The following is a 17773-nucleotide window of genomic DNA, read 5'->3' as shown; positions in this document are numbered from 1 at the left end:
CAGGTCAAAATGAAGTGTGTGATTCTGAAGCTAAGCCCTAAAAGTGTGGTATTCACTCAACTAAATCGTTGCCTTGGTATACATCTTGTTAAAAAACATTTTGTAGACTCATGATTTTGAGTTGGGGCAAATTCTCAACGAGATTGCTTCTGCCCTACAGTTTCTCAGGATTGGCACCAAAGATCTACCAAATAATTTTTCATGGGAGAAAAATCACAATTGTACTGAAGAGAGAATGAGAGTAGCTGATCTCATTGGCTAAACAATCAATATAGATATAATAAGAACTTCACCATGTTAGATAGATCAGCCACAATTACCATAACCAGTATCCAAAAGAAATTTGAGTTCTTACCGTAAATTATCTTAAGAAAGAACATGAACAGCAATACAATCAATACACATTTTAGTTACAAAGCAATGAGCTCCTCAATGAACTTAGATCTGGATCTATAAATGCATTTACTCTCTGAATTAGTTCCATGGAAAATATTCATTTGCCTCACATCCTGTGTAGCAGGACACGATGTCTAAGAAAAATGTCTGGAATGCAGTTCTTCATTACGAATTAAGTTAGTGACTGAGAGATTCAAGTTTTCAAGGGAAGAATAGGAACACATGGGAGCCAACTTTTTATATATTTATCTATTTCAGGAGTAGAAAAAGTCATTGTTCACAACAAGTTCATTGCTGTTACCATCAGAGACAGGTAAACTGATTTATGAAGCAGGAGGTGTTTTAAAATACTTGTCCTCGTGTAGTATTTCCAAATGTCTCACTAAATGTAATACTGCTTTAATTCCTTAAGCTATATATTTAGCAGAATAAATTGCTCCTCATGCCACTCTTAAATTTGCCCAGTCATTCACATCCATTATTTTCCACTTAAGAACACTTGAAAATATGTATGCTCCCTCTTTAATCAGAAAAAATACAAAATTTTAAAATGTTTTGCTGTGGTTTGAATGTTTGTCCCTTCTGAAACTCATGTTGAAACTTAATTCCCAATGTAACAGTATTAAGAGGCAGAGCCTTTAAAAGGTGATGAGATCATAAAGGCTCTGCCTTCACGAACGGAATATGGAGTAAGGGCTTAATGGGTTATCATGGGAGTGAGTTAGATATCACAAAAGTGGGTTTATTATAAAACCCAGTTTGGCTGTCAGTGAACATCCCTCACCATGTGATGCCCTATGCTGCCTTAGGACTCTCCAGTGTCCCCACCAGCAAGAAAGTTCTCATTAGATGTGGACCCTCCACCTTAGACTTCCCAGCTTCCAGAGCTTTAAGAAATAAATTTCTTTAATGAATACTTTACCCAGTCTCAGGTATTCAGTTACAGCAATAAAAGGTAGACTAAGACATGTCTGTTATAATCGATACAGCCCCTAAAATATGGATAGGTCTGTTCTCCAAGCCACTGTTAAGTGAGTTTTATGACATGGAATATATGTATATTATTAAGAAGACCAGGGTATAGTTTGTAACTGAGAATATATATGCATATATATTCATATCTTTCTATAAACACATGTGTATATATACAAATATGTGCCTGCACTGCTGAACACTATTTAATCAAGTTTCAAATAACCCAGAAGCCTGCAGAAATCAGACGAGTCCATTCTCTGAGTAGTAAATAATATACGTAGTTCTGAAACCTGAATATATAACAGAATCGTCTGTTGGACTTGTTACAACGATTTGCCGCATCCAACCCCAGAGTTTCTGATTCAGTAGGTCTTGGAGGAACTCACCTCTTATGAGTTCTCACCTACATGTGCCAACGTTTTCAGTTTTGAGACCATGCTTCAAGAACAACTGCTGTAGATAAGTTACTATACTTTTAAGAAAAAAAAAAAGTCAGCCACTCTGCCAAATCTGCATCCCGAAATTTGCATCTATATCAGCAAGAAGGTTATGTGGAGCTTGACTCTCTGTACTTTGCATTATATTTGTTTGTTTCCAAAATATTAAATAATATTTCAAATTGGAGTTGTTTATCTCCGTGATTTCTGCACATATATCCCTGAACAAGATGTTATACTCATTGAGAATTATCACTTTAAATTTTCAAATATAAAACAATTTCCATTATTAAACAGCCATATCTCTTAATTTAAAATAAGTTCAATTTTACTTGTAAACCTTTATTTCTTACACTGAATGATGAAAATGAGTATATTTGTGATAATATTTTAAAGATTTAAAAATATCTAAAATATTGTATAATTTTTTAAGAGAGAGACTCCATCATATTTAGTTTAAGAGAAAAGAAAACCTACATTCCTTCTATAATTTCTTCTTATTTGGGGCAGCCTTTCTTTAAAATTACTAAATTACAAAAATATCCATTTTATCATTTGTCATTTTCTAGGCAGTAACTAGATAACTTGACACATGAATGGTTAGTTGAAGAAAAAACAAGAAATCGTTACTATATCAAAAGTTAGAGTTCGCACAGAGGAAACCCAAGATAATACATATGAGGTGTAATATATAACTATGTTAAAAAATATTTTCACATAACCTACATATTATAGAAAACAAGTTATTGTTTTTAATATTTAATATGTTGTGTGATTAAGAAAACAAAAGTTATTATCATTATTATTTTGAGATGGAGTCTCACCCTGTCGCCCAAGCTGGAGTGCAGTGGCGCGATCTCGGCTCACTGTAAACCTCTGCCTAGCGGGTTCAAGCAATTCTCCTGCCTTATCCTCCCGAGTAGCTGGGATTACAGGCATCTGCCACCATGTCCCGCTAATTTTTTGTATTTTTTAGTAGTGACAGGGTTTCACCATTTTGGCCAGGCTGATCTCAAACTCCTGATCTCAGGTGATCCACCCGCCTCAGCCTCCCAAAGTGCTGGGATTACAGGCGTGAGCCACCGTGCCTGGCCAGAAGCCAAAAGTTTATGAAGCTTTAAATAACAGTTGAGAAACTGAACTTTTGAGTAAATATGACTAATTTGGTAACATTCTGCAGTCAGATTTTACTATTTATGATCATGCTTACTTGTGATTTTCTAATCCACGTATGATGCTCTATGAACTCAACTTTTCTTAAAAGCTCAATAATGCAAAACCTTGGTTGAATTTTAAAGCACTTATTGGCATATAAAAACTTGCGTGTTGACCTCTAATTATGACAGGCACTATATGGAAACAAATCTCTAAAAAGTGCGACTGATTACAGGATGTTTCTTCCCTAAACACAAAGGTTAGGTTTCTGAATATCTAGAAGAATTAGTAAAAGATAAAGAACATATCATTCTGAGAAAAATAAGGCTGGGAGATTGAGGTTATAAAATAATGTAAGAAAGCCATTTTAAATAATATGAAATATGTCATATATATTATTGAATTATATTATTAAAATATAAAATAATTAGAGTATATTCAATGAAATGATAATAATGGGTGTTGTACCATCAGTTTCTATTTGAGATTCCTTGATCTCACCGACTGTTTTAAGATTTATTCCCTATCTCAGTCAGAAGCCTGTAAAAATATTTCTGCTTTGTTAAAATAATATGTAAACTAAAGAATTATTATGTATTTTCCATCACGCAAGTATTCAACAGTTCTTTGAATTTATTATGTAAAATTATTACATTAATAATAATGCCTACTCCTCTGCCCCACTGCCATTCTGGAGATGAAGGGCAAGTTGCGTATTTGAGATAGAGACAATTGTGTCTCATTTTGGTTTTTCCTATAATTGGGTCTGAGATAGATATTTTAAAATTTCATGCCTTCTCCCTCCCCAAATACGAAGTTAACTTTAAAAAATACAAAGTTTAACTTTACTTAAATTAGAAAAATTTTAGCTCACATATCAGCCAACTCGATATACCCCTCATCCTCTCTTATCTTCCAATTTTATATTGTGAATAATCGTCATTTCCTCTCTTTAATCTGTGTCTCTGCCCTTTTCTCTTATCACCTCCTACTTCTAAATTTTGTTTTATTCTTAACAGGAATGACATTCAAATCATATATATATATTTTAAAAATCACATCTCCTTTGCAGAAAATGTAAAAAACTCCGTTATAAATGTTAGAATGTCACAGAAATAATTTATATTTGTTGAATGATTTCTATTCTAATATTCCTCACAGATATATTTCCACTGGCTGTACTAATATTTCTAAAAGAATAAACCTATAGCCTGAAAGTATATGAAGCTTAACAAAATTAAAATATAATAATATACAACACTGGTGAAGGTTTTTTCACAACACTCAGTAAGAATAAATCTTCTTTTGAAATGTACTCAAAAGTACCTACATCAACAATTAGGAAATCCAGCCAACACCAGGCATTGGTGAAGTATGTTTTATAACCATATGCTATCCACTTTAGAAGCATTTCCAGAATGAAGATGTAAGTGAAGATCTTGTCTGCATACTCCAGGATAATCTTAATGGTCTTTTTCCTTTCAATATATATATCTTCAAAAGCCTGTGGAAATAATATTCAAGTTTCAGTCATGCACAACTTAAGCTTTATGATTCATACAAAAACAGGAAAAATACAATTCTAATGCTAAGAACACTGAAACATAATATTGACATGGGCCAGCTGACATTTTTTCATGTTTACAGTGACCACATAACACTTAGTTCTAGCCTTCTCACCAGTGCTGCTGCTGGTCATCAGAGGTCAAGAGAAAGTGCAAAAGAATGAAATTACTTGTAATCCACAAAAAGACTCATGATCTCTGACACCTGATCATTTCCACCTCCATCTGATTCCTCCTCTTTCTCCATTAAAATTGGATAAGTTCTAACAATTTAAGACATGATCCCATGGCCAGCCCCTGTTATAAACTTTTTACAACCTACACTCCCCTTTTTCCCCACCAGTAGAATGTGGAGCCTCTCTTAGCTCTCAAATGCTTGTGCATCCCAGTGCCTAGCACCATGTTAATAACAGCAGCACGAAAGGAAAGGTTTGCTAAATGAATGACTGCAGTAGCTTAATAGGCCTATAGAACACAGAGCGTGCTTTTTCCTTTGACAGTCTATCCATACATTATCCTTCAAGGCTTCAGCTCTAAAAATTACTGTTCGATTCTCTCCATGAATGCGGTACTTCCTATGCTTTTCAAGAAACTTTAGTAAGTGACACACAACAATATTATGTGACATTAGGTGAGCTCTATCTGATTTAGGGCTTACGCTTTACTGTTACTAATTTTGGTTATCACTCATTTACTTCTACTTTGTGTATGCTCTTCTTTCTGAGGAGCCACAACACAATGAAAAGATAGGGTGACTTTGACTTTAGACTTCAGCCACATGTCCCTTGACAAAGAATCTGAATGGACTTAAAAATTGGGCTCATTGTTGCAGTGAGCCAAGATCACGCCACTGCACTCCAGCCTGGGTGACGGAGTGAGACTCCATCTCAAAAAAATTGAGACACTGAAAATGATGCTGATCTCAACAGGTCTAAAGTGTTAGAATTTTCTCTTTCTGATTGAAACACCATTAACCCTGTTGGATAAAATGAAAGTGAAGGACCTGTATCCTTCGTGGATAATATCATATTTATTAACTGTCTATAGTAACGAACTTGTGCCATTCAGATTCTTCTTATTCTAAGTTCCGCTATCAACACTCTAAAATTATCCTTAGCAGTTTTGGGAAACTGTTGGTATCAATATGAAGAAAAGAGACAAGTTGGGGCAGAAAGACTGAACAGACCTACTAAGATGCAAAAAGAAGGTCCCAGCAGTTGGCAGAGGTTCTGAAATTCAGTGGAATTGAAGTGCAGAGGGAGGCTTCTATCCCTCAGGATTTTCCTCCCTGCCACTCCACCCCCAAGTTCTGGAGGAATCAGGCAAGCCATCTAAACAGAAACTATGGCAATGACTCAGTCCTTTAAATACAAAGACAAGGAAGGGGCTTAGTCACAAGGAAAAGGAAGCCTGTTTCTAGAACTGGTGTACAAGGTCAGAGCAGAGCCACAGGAAGTCTTGATAATGAGAACCTCTGTCTGACTGGTCCCAGAGCAGGAATTAGAATTCAGCCCACAGGGGTTCTAGCTTCCAGAACGAATTTTGTGGATGTAGGAACAAGGAGGCAAGAATGGCCTTATGTGAGCGCTATCTGATTTAGGACTTACGCTTTACTGTTACTAAATTCAGTTACCACTCATTTATTTCTATTTTGTGTATACTCTTCTTTCTGAGGAGCCATGACACAGTGAAAAGATATGGTGACTTTGACTTTAGACATCAATTCAGTGATAGCTCTGTCATTTGCTGGCTTTGGGACATTAAGCAACTTTTAAAACTGTACCCAGCTTCATCATTGGTAAAATAAGCAAAATACCATAATCTTGCAGGGTTGTTTGAAAATTAAATGAGAAAATTTAAAAGGAGGTTCTGAAACACAATAAATATAAACTAAATGAGAGTTATTACTTCTTTTTAATTTTTGTTTTAGGTTTGAGGGTACATGTGAAGGTTTGTTACATAGGTAAACACGTGTCATGGGGGTTTGCTATACTTTTAAAAAAATCTAGTTTAATTGGCAACCTCTCTAAGTACAAACACCAGCTTCTTGAAATATCTTTCCCTTTTCTTCCTCATATGATTTACTTAAAATAAAGTTTTGAGAATGCACTCCCCAAATGTTGTCCTCTGTTTTAGACATTTTGAACAAGGAATTACTCAAAACTTCTCTTTAATTTTTTTTTTTTTTTTTTTTTTTTTTGTAATCTCCTCTCTGAAATTCTCAGTCACATATGTGAGTCAGCATGGGATAAACTTCCTTAGTTATTAGGAATACATTGTATGGTAGACAGTATCAAGATTTCCACTTGGACGACTCCAGATAAGGACAACAGAGCTTTTCTGATCACATTTTCTGTTTCTGAGAGTTGAGACTTGTTAGGAGAGGAAAGCCACAGTGGGTCCCTGCAGGTTGTTAGGGAGTGTGCCAAGAATGCCAGCTCCTTACCTAGGACATTCCTCAGGGTTGTGCTTGCAGTGAGCAACCTTGAGACATGAGGTAGGGTCTCTGGCACAAAGAGCAGGGTTACTTATGTTGCTTGGTATAAAAAGACGTGTTCCCTAAGCTCAGTGTTCCTCAGCTGTAACATCAATCCACTATATGTGTACACACTCATTCAGGCTCATATAATGCCCCCATGAGACTTGGGTGGAGGGGGAACCAACAGAAACATGTTGAAACTCATGCTACTTTCCACACATAAGTAAAAAAGTCCTTTATCTCTGACCCAAGCACCTCATATCTTGTGCCAGCATCCATGAAACAGTAACAGGTCAACCTGTTAGCCTATACGTACAGTAAAATCAAATTCCAAATTCATGAAGACTGTCTTTGTGGCAAGTTACAAAGTTCTTGAGTATTCTATTTTTAGTGTAATGAAACTTCCAGTGGCATATCTAGCTGGGTCTGGGCTCCTAATGGCTTCTAATGGCTCATCTCTGTCCACGCCAGCAGGAAAAATGACAATTAAGATAAAGGTTCAGGAAGCTTGTAATTCTACCAGATCTCTTTCAACTCCCATGGAAGCTGCTTGTATGTGTACAAGAACGAGAAACTTGTCCTACTTTTATCCTAAAACTACCATCTGTTTTCCCTTTTTATAACTCACAAGATGCTTCACAAGCTGACCCTATTTATTTTTCTCATAGTATCCCTGACCACCTGTACTTATTCTTCTTCCCACCACACTTGCTACAGTTCAGCAACTTGTAATTTCCTGAATGTCTGATGCTGTTTTGTGCCTCCTTACCATTGTATACTTGTTCCCCTCAGCCTGCCTTGCTTAACTAGAAAATTCCTATTCGTCTCTCTAGACCCTGAAAAGCACCATTTACATTTCTGAAATTGCAAGCAGACGATTGTCCTCCTTGCTACAGAACTTTATCACATATACACTTTGCTTACAAACACATCCAAGTTCTACAGTTACTCATTTGTATTCTTCTCTTCTCCATTGCTCTTAGCTCCTTAAGAATAAATACTACCTAGATCTCATTTATCTTTGCATTGTGAAAGTTGATCATACAAATTGGGTCATTCTTGACATACTCAACTAACAGTCAACTAAGAGTCAAGAAGGCAGGGGGAAAAGCTCTCAGGGTACAAAACATTACTCCAAGAATTGTAATTCTCGGCAACACTGACTGTTGAAACTGCTTGTTGTAACTGGAAATTAGTTTTATCTATAGCTTCTCAGGAAACCTGCTACACTCTAGGACTAATTTTGCCCACCACTGTTGCTCGCCAATTGGAGCTTACCAGTTCCCCAAACCCTTACTAGGGCCAATGAACTTTCTCAAAGAGCAATACATAACATTTTCTCTTTTAAATAAAACTTCTAACCTTCTCTCTTTGTTCTACCGATAAAGTGCTTTCAGTTTATGCCAGAGACGCTCTCCCTGTTTTGCAAACTGATATTGCCAGTAAAATTCTCTTTTCTGTTATAGCCATCTGAGTGGTCCTTTGGACAACAGCATTCCGGGCAGCAAGGTTAATGCCTGGCATGTAGGAGTGTTCAGTAACTATTTACTGAGCCCAAGTAAAATTTTTTCATTGGCACTAATCATAGGGATTAATTCTAGGTAAAACAACTTGCCATGTTATTTTTATCTTTTAGCTCATTTTAAAGAATATCAACTTAATCAATATGTTGACTTAGGTGTCAGATCATTTACCAGGGCACCACTGCTGAGCAGGATCATGAGGACAATGAAGCTTTCAAACCAACTGTGTTCAACAATCTTGTAGCAGGTTTTCCTGATGTTCCACCAGATTTTTCCTTTCCCTGACTCTATGTTAACTTGGCAGCATGAGAACCTCCGGACACAACCTGACAAGAAAGACATGCATGTTAAATCTTGATATTTAGAATAAATAAAATTTTTAATACACAATTTAATGCAAAGTGTTCTCTGTGATACTCCCTCAACCAAATAATTTCAACACCTATACTTCCAGTTTCAGATATATTTAATTTGAATGCTGCTTTCCTTCATCTTCTAACTTTCCATGATGTTTTCTTAATACTTGTTAGTTTTAGCTTACTATGTATTCGTGTCTTCTGTAATCCCCAATTTATCTTCAGTCTCCTCTACAGTCTTTAAACCACTTTCATTTGATGTGTGAATGAATGAATGAACTAAAATACGAAGATGAAATGAATTTTATGGTCTTCTTTTCTGACAGATAAACTTTCCTAGTCTGTGATACTTCCATTCTTCTATGATAAAAACCCTCTGAAATACACCTTTCTAAACAATATTGAGAAAATTAGTGGAAAGTCCTGAAATTAGGTTCAAAAGAAAGTCATCTTGATTAGAAGATCCAGATGAAACTGTTTCAAGTATTCTAAGTTAAAAACAAATCTGGCTTTAAAATTTCATGTATAAAATGTACTGCTACAAAAATTTGCAAATTGTACTTAAAAATCGTTAGGTTTATTCATTCATTAACTCCTTCATTTGTCCATCAAACCCTTGTTACGTATATTCTATGTGTTCACCTCTGTACATGATTTCCTTTCCTCAGGGAATTTACGTTAGGTTTTGGTTAGGTAGATAAACACAGAAATAAATGAATATAACTAGATACGGCAACTAAAGTGACAGATAGGGTTCATTTTGATAGCATGGAAGAAGTCAATCTAACCTGGCTTATTTCTTCAGAAAGAGAGATCAGTAGAGGCTTCCTAGAAGAGATGGAGCCTGGGTTGAATCAAAATATCAGTAAAAAAGAGTTTGGGTGGAATGCCAGGCCAAGAGGGCAGCAAAAATTGTTATGCATAGAAACTTAAACCAGTTTAGAACTGTGATGCAAGCAGAACGTACACAAGAGGCAAAGGTGAGAGATGAGTTTAGAGAAATTGGTCAGACTATGGAAAGCATTGGCCTTTACCTTAAGGAGTTTGGTTTATATCCTATACAGGTTGAGGAGTAAGTAACGGGTTATCAGTAGGGAACAAGATATCCAGATTGCAATGTAAATAGATGTCTCCATGGTACATGGAGGATAAGTTGGATGAGGTGAATAGAGAGGAGTAGGGGTAAAGAAAGTTCCATACCCAGAAAAACATTCGGATTCTGGTCTGGTATCCCTGTCAGGAGGGGAAGATTAGGGCAACGCTAGTTAGGAACTAGAACTGTAACAGATTCAGGACATATTTGGCATATAAAATCAGCAGGATTTGGTGATTGATTGGATATTGGATGTCAGAGAAAGGAAGGAGCCCAGGACTACCACGTGGATGTCAGTAGTGAATTGAAAACCACAGGAGCAGGAGCTGATTTGGCAGGTAATGATTTTGAGAGGCCTGTGAAATGTTTAAATACAGATATCCTATAGATTTTTAAAATGGGGGTGGGAACCTGAAACAGGGGAGAAGCCTGTCTAGAAAGGAATACTTAGTAATAATTAGCATACATGTATCTGTTGAAGTCAGAACAGTTTTTGAGGTCATACAAAAAGAGTATTTAGGGTGAGGAGGAAAAAGGGCCAACTCCGAAACATTCTGAAACAACAAAATTAAGGAAGAGAAATCAGTGGTGTGCTGAAAGCAGCCCGTACCAATTCTCATTGTTAAACTGTCCGAAATTCCTGTTAGTCTGTTATTAAAAGCAGCCATTATTAAATATTTGACTATATAAACTTAGAATTCTATAACTTACTTTAAAGAAAGGTAATAAATACTAAAACATATCACTTCCTAGTTATTTTACTGTATTTTACTATTATTTATGCTCTTTGGGCAATATTTGTCTATTCTGTCTGAACGGCAGAAGTATGGCATACTGTGGGGCTATCCTGCATCTCTTTTTTCTGGACGGTGGTCTATTCTCTCCGGATTATTCTCTCTTGACAGTAGTAATATGCTTTACTATTGGACTACTGTGCAACTTTTCTTTCTGGATGCTGGTCTATTCTATCTGGCCTATTGTATTTGGATGGTGGGAGTGTGTCACATTGTTTAACTACTGTGAATCTCTTCTTAACTCCACATTTAGCAACTTCACATCAGTAGTTTGAAATCAGTGATGGTGGGAATCTTTACACTGTCAAAATCTCCAAGCACTACAAATGAGAGCTTCTCGATTTTCTAGAGTAGAATTAAGAAGGTGATGGAGGAAATGCTAATAAACCAGATAAATAGTCAAGGTGTATTGTGTTTGTAGCCATTACACTGAATAGCACAACAATTAAAAAAAAACCTCTCATTATTGAAATTCTGTTTTCTGATTTGCAAATAATTGCTTACATCACTGATAAATGAGTATCTGACATATAGCTTCTTCATTTCGTTTTTATTTCACCGACTAACATAAATACCAAGCAATCTTCATATTAAAGCTATACTTGTTTATTATCTGCAAAAATAGGTTGCCTATACATGCAAAAGTTTGGCAAAATTCAGAAAAAGCATTTTTTGATAAACAATTTGATATACAGAATGTTCAATAAAAAGTTGCAATATTTTATTATTTGTAAATTGTGTGTCATATATCCTTAATATCAGTATAATTTATAACAAATGATATAAGTATGCATATTTTATTTTCCTTGGAGAACCAGTTTATAAAAATACTTACCTATACATCACTAGGACAGATAGAGGAGAAAACTTTGAAGTAGAAGAAATGAGAGATGAACAAGAAGAACCAAGAGGATGCAGTAAAAGAGAAACCAAAGAGTAAAAAGTTTTACAAGCAGTGATAAACAGAGCTATGAACGTAAGAGGCCCAGAAAGAGAATGATTGAAAAATTGAAAAATTAAATTTAAATCAATTTCAAGTTTATTAAAGCAACTAGAATTACTCTGAAGAAAAGAGAGACTCTTTAAAAACTAACTACAATGAATTCCTCCTCATAAAATTTTAGATGAAAAACCTCATTTTAGATGAAGGCAGGAGGTGGGAAAGCAATAATGGGCAGCACTTTTTTGATACCTGTTTCAGAAGTTTGAAATTTAGATATTTCTAAAAAATTGATTTCCTTTTCTGCAAAACAATATAGTTCATTAACAAGTATTGAGCCTTTCAAGGAACAACTTCAGATAATCATAAGATATATGTTCTAAAACAACAAAACTAGAATCCTTTTGACAAGATGCACCTGGTAGATAATGTTTTGTAATGGATCTTTTCATGTTTCTGAAGTCTAATTAGTGCACTGATCCAGTTGATATGAGGTTATTTTCTAGCACTTTAATTTCCAGCTCTATAGAAATACAGCAAACAAGGTGTTTCCCTCTCCCCCTACAATGTCGCTGGTGTTTTTGTCATCATGCATATTTTATGTGTTCCTGTTCTTTCTCTCTGGAAGTTTCTAAGTTCCCAGAAGGCTCAAACTGAGTCTCTAATGCTTGCTGTCTGTGCTTACAGTACTCATCGTTGTCCTCTACTTGGCTTAATAGGTCATTTATAGTCGATTTTTAAAAGACTTGTTCCCTAAAGAGAGTTATATAATCTTCTAAGCAGTTAGCCATAATTTGAAAGGTTTCATCTCTGTGAATTCTATACTTTACATAAAGATTGGATGAAAAAGAAAAAAAAAAGGTGATGGAAAATCTACACATAGCTTCATTTATACAATGTTAATTACAGTGAACATGATCTCAGATCTGAAATTATTTATCATCCTGTACTTAAATGATTATTATCTAAATGCATTTAGTTAAGAGAGAACATTTGATTAAAGGATATAAAAACAGAGTAGAAGGGTAGGGTCAAAAATTAACTCTAAGTTAATCTTTTTCCGGGCAAATAAAAATCCCAGAGAGAGTGAAAAAATGAGATGAATTTTTTAATATTAACTTAGTGCTCTAGAGTTTGTCTTCAACTTAAAAACAATGATCACATACAAGAAAGAATCTATCTTTCTCAGGTACAACTTATTGGATAAGAAAGTTATCCCTTTGGTTAAGAAGATTTTACTCTCTGGGATTTACTTTTGTCAGTCTTAAAGTTGACGGGAAACATTGTTCTTATGATTGAGGAAATAAAAACAGTAAAAATCCTAATTAGAAAAGTTAGTAAACTTTCAATCTGAAATGAAGTTTCATAAATATTGCCCTCAGGGTTTATCACACCTCAGAGAGTTTCTTTCTCTTATTTTGAGGCAAGAATGATGGAGCGTCTGTCTGGTTTTCATGCAAAGGTATATCCCAAGAGATTTCCAACCAAGCTGGTTAGCAATGCTATCACACCTTCTCTTTAAAAGGACTGTTCACTAAATGTAAACATAACAGGGAATCTCTCAAACATTTTAATGGGTCCCAGTGAGTAAATGCTATTTCTTTTGGGTGGTTTCACTAATGTGCTCTCATGGTGCATTACATAAAGTCTATGCTGAGTTTCATCATGTTAAACCAATGTTCTCAAAAAAAAAAAAGAAGAAAAGAAAAGAAAAGAAAAAAGAAACCATTGACCATTTCAAAGACAGACTATTCATTAAAAACTATAACAGCATGATCAATATAATTAATGTAAAAATTGATTGTGAAAACAAGTTTTCTTCACCATTTCTTAACGTCTAAAATAACTAAAACAAATATTTGTTAACATTATCTTTCCAAAGAAAGAAAAAATAAAAGTCACAAAGGAGTTGGTTATTGTGTTACTAAAGTTAGAATTAATGATTAGTTATTTTATAGGAAGTGGGTGAATACAAAACATTTTGAAAGGAAGACGATTTGGCTCCTCCTACGAAGTTAACAGAAAAGTACATTATTATTATTATCATTATTATTTTTTGAGATGGAGTCTCACTTGTTTGCCAGGCTGGAGTGCAGTGGCATGATCTCAGCTCACTGCAACCTCCGCCTCCTGGGTTCAAACGATTCTCCTGCCTCAGCCTCTTGAGTAGCTGGGACTACAGGTGCTCACCACTAGGCCCAGCTAATTTTTGTATTTTTAGTAGAGACGGAGTTTCACCATGTTAGCCAGGATGGTCTCGATCTCTTGACCTTGTGAAAAAGGTTATTTTTCTCTAATCCTGATTATGTAATTTACTAATTTGATAATCTAAAAGCAGCACAATATAAAACCACATAGACCCAAAGAATCATGGTCATGTTCATAATTATATAGGTTGCCAAGTGATGTAGAACCAAGGATAGTAAAGAATAGGGCAAGATAGAAGGAGTCTGAAGTCTTTAAATACAAAGTAAAAGACATGGAACTAAGGAACAACCTGGCCTAAGAGGGAGGAGAAAAGGTGAATAAGAGGAACCAGATGCAATCAATGAAATACATTAGTAAAGTGATAGTTATGAAGCTGAAATGAATCAACAAATGTGAGACAATGAACAACAAAATGATTTTAACATTTGTCTTCAGTAAAAACATGCTACTCAGATTTAATTGTTTTTCATAATTTCTTTAATTTTTTCTATTACTTTTCAGGTAACAGAGAGATCTGTGGAGGTGAAACATTGTTCTGAATTGGTATTGATTCTAGTTCAGCTCTTGTAGACCAATTACCAACTTGTAAGTAAACATGTTCATGATTCTTCATTCTGACAAGCCCATGCTTCTCAGTCTTCACGTGAAAACTATGCATTTCTAGTTTTTGAGCACCCCATGTTCAATCCATCAACAAATTGCTTCAGCTCTAACTTCAAAATATACTCAGAATGTCCCACCCTCACTATACAAAACTCTACCATACTAGTCTAAGCTCCCATCACCTCTCACCTGGATTTATGCAGAAACTCCAAGAAATCTCCCAGCTTCTGCCATTGCTATTCGCCCTTCCACTCTTAAGATTGCACACTGTGAGATTTTAAAATCACATCCTTATAATGTTCTTGAAATGTCTTATAATCTGGCCTCTACTACATCTTTGATCTATACTTTTTAAAAATAATGTCATTTGTTTTGTTTGTTTGTTTGTTGGAGATAGAGTCTTCCTCTGTCATCCAGGCTGGAGTGCAGTGGCACAATGTTGGCTCACTGCAACCTCTGCCTCCTGGATTTAAGTGATTCTCGTGCCTCAGCCTTCCAAGTAGCAGGGATTATAGGCATGTACCACCATGATCAACTAATTTTTTTTTCATTTTCAGTAAAAATGGAGTTTCGCTGTGTTGGCCAGGCTGGTCTTGAACTCCTGGCCTCAAGTGATCGCCCACCTCGGCCTCCCAAAGTACTGGAATTATAGGTGTGAGCCACTTCACCTAGCCTCTGACCTTAACTTTTAATACTCTTCTCATTTCTCATTATTCTCCATCTATATTGGCCCCTTGGTTTTTCCCAAATGTTTTGCATATCCTCACCTTGGGGCATGTGACTTCATTACTCTGCCTAAAATACTTTTCCTCCATATATTTGCATGCCCCCCTTCAATTTTCTTTATGTCACAGAAGAAACATCACCTTTATAGGTAGGCTTTCTCTGACCAATCATTCATTCATAGCATATTTATGTGCTAATAAGTTCTTCCCCCTCACTCTTGGTATTCCTCTTTTCCATATACCTTCTCCATAGCACTTTTCACTTATCTGACCTGCTACATCTTGATATGTTTGTTCAGCAAGGGGTATTGTTTTGTTCACAGCTCTGTCTCCCTCCAGTGCCTGGAACTGGACCTGGCACACAGGTATTTAATAATTATTTGTTTACTGGAATAAAGAATGATTATGTGAATACATGGTTGAAAGGCTAAACAAATTGGCTGCTTCGTTGAATTTATTAGGCTACAGATCCAGAGACTGTATGAAGTCTCTACTGGAGCACATAAAAGGGATGTGACTCAGAGATAAGTGCTCCCTCAGTAAATTTTAATGGTCCAAGCCCAGGTTCATCGGAAAATGTGTTTCCATAATATTTCTTCTATACTGGCCTCAATTCGGAAGCAATGAATACTCTCAAAGTAATCACAAAAGTATTTTCATTGTTGTTTATAGGATTTAAAAAACTTTATGTTATATCTTAGTATAACAGCACCTACATCTGAAATAGCATAGTATTAATACTTTCTGTAAGACTTTAAGTTTTTTGAAGTTGTTTTTTGGTTTGAAACTTTAAGTTGATTGATAAACCCAACTTCTTTCTAGTTATCCTAGAATTTTAAGTGATGATCATTCATAAAATGAATAGGGAAAATCTTGGTACCATCAGTACAAATTTAAGTCTATATACTGCTAATAAATTTCTTGAGGAACAGGCCATACATGTTGATGAAATTCTTAAATCCCTGTAACATGGACACTTTTAAAGGAAACTGCATTTCCTTATAGCACTAATTTCAGCAAGCACAAAATTTATATTGACTGGATGTCATACACCTTTGCTCCTTACATAATATGATATTTGGTGTGCATTTAAAGAAAAACCATACACTCATTGTAGTTTGCTGATATCTTTATTTTCCAATCATTTTGCTTCATGTGTGAGTGTTATAAGAGACTAGTTGAGAAAATCTTGGAGACTGAAAGCAAGTCGATGATTTTTCAAAAAATACTAATGCTGAGGGTAAGCCCATGACTAAATAAGTCATTAGCATCTGTGCTATCATAGCTTCTTTATAAGATTGTTAACAGAATCCTTGAAGAACAAGAAAAGTAGAAGAAGGAAGATAGACACTGTGCTAGTAAGTTTATAATCATTATCTTATTTGATCCTCTTAGCATCGCTGTGATGTGGATGCTGATATCCCCATTTTACAGATGAGATATCTGAAGAACAAGATTTTAAATTGTGCACTAGTTCTCACAGGCAGATAATAAGCAGGCAAATTAGAATGTATGTTTATCAGGCTCCAAAGTTTGAACTTTGTATTATTGTATTACATTACAGCCCTATGCTGGGCTTGTATTTTTACCTAGATGACACAATACTTGTTCAGACAATACTGCATTATCCCTGCCAAATTCCAGAAGTAGTAAGAAATTCAGCACATCAGAAAGCATACAGCAGTAGAAGGAAGTACTGTTAAAAAATAAGAGACTAAGGCCAAATGTAAAGAACTTTACATGTCAAGTTAAGGACTTCAGACTTTACCCTAAAGGCCAAGGATTCACACATTTTAGTGTGCATGAAAATCCTCTCGAGGACTTGAGCCCTATCTCCAGATTTCCTGATGAACTTGTGACTAGCAAGGAAAACTTTAAGGCTCTCTCAAAGTCTTTAGCTTGAGGGTAAGATAGATCATGAAGTTACTAATAAAGACTGGAGGAAGCTGTAAAACATGCTAAAGTTTTGTTTTTGCCCTTTTCAAAAAAAAACTTATTAAACTTGGAATGTTTTAAAAACAGCAGATGGTGATGACCAATGGGGAATTGTAAGCAGATCTGGGACTCAAGAGTGAGGTCAGGGGCAAAGACACTGATGTTAAGAGTCAATAGCACAGAAATGGCTTTTCAAGCCACAGGCATGCATGAAACACCTCGGAGCTCCAGAATAAGAAAAGATAACTGAAGTTTGAACATGTGGGGAGAAATCATTATTTACAGGATGTGCAGAAAAAAAATACTCATTAAAGAAATAGAGAGAGGAACTCAGAATTCTAAGACAAATAAAAGACCAAACGTAGACTATGGCCTCTGAAACTAAGGAAAGGAAGAATTTTGAGAGAGACTATGGTCAACAGTATCAAACAGTTTTCTGAGAGTTAGTGAGTAGATTCCAGTTTTTATTAAATGGACAAAAGTACAAACTCTTTCATTAACTTGTATTCTAGTGGTTCCATTGATCTGGGAATATGAATTAAGGCTCTAAAATAAGAAGCAGTAGCGTGCTTACAGTCTAACATACAGT

General features: G+C 35.5%; 1 protein-coding gene across 3 annotated transcripts in view; it reads right to left on the bottom strand.

Moving 5' to 3' along the window:
* Nucleotides 1-17773, bottom strand: part of SCN9A (sodium voltage-gated channel alpha subunit 9) — a 207614-nt gene that overhangs the window by 36869 nt on the left and 152972 nt on the right. For all 3 annotated transcript variants that reach the window (XM_010365299.2, XM_010365298.2, XM_030917073.1), the window contains 2 exons: nucleotides 8702-8856; nucleotides 4294-4467 (listed from right to left, as the gene is read on the bottom strand). In XM_010365299.2, the coding sequence (XP_010363601.2) occupies nucleotides 4294-4467; nucleotides 8702-8856 (329 nt within the window). The remainder of the gene's footprint in view (nucleotides 1-4293; nucleotides 4468-8701; nucleotides 8857-17773) is intronic.

The sequence above is a fragment of the Rhinopithecus roxellana genome, chromosome 14 (assembly GCF_007565055.1).
Source record: "Rhinopithecus roxellana isolate Shanxi Qingling chromosome 14, ASM756505v1, whole genome shotgun sequence".
NCBI classification, from domain to species: domain Eukaryota; kingdom Metazoa; phylum Chordata; class Mammalia; order Primates; family Cercopithecidae; genus Rhinopithecus; species Rhinopithecus roxellana.
Note: the sequence above shows the minus strand (reverse complement) of the source record. Positions and strands in the feature narration are given on the sequence as shown.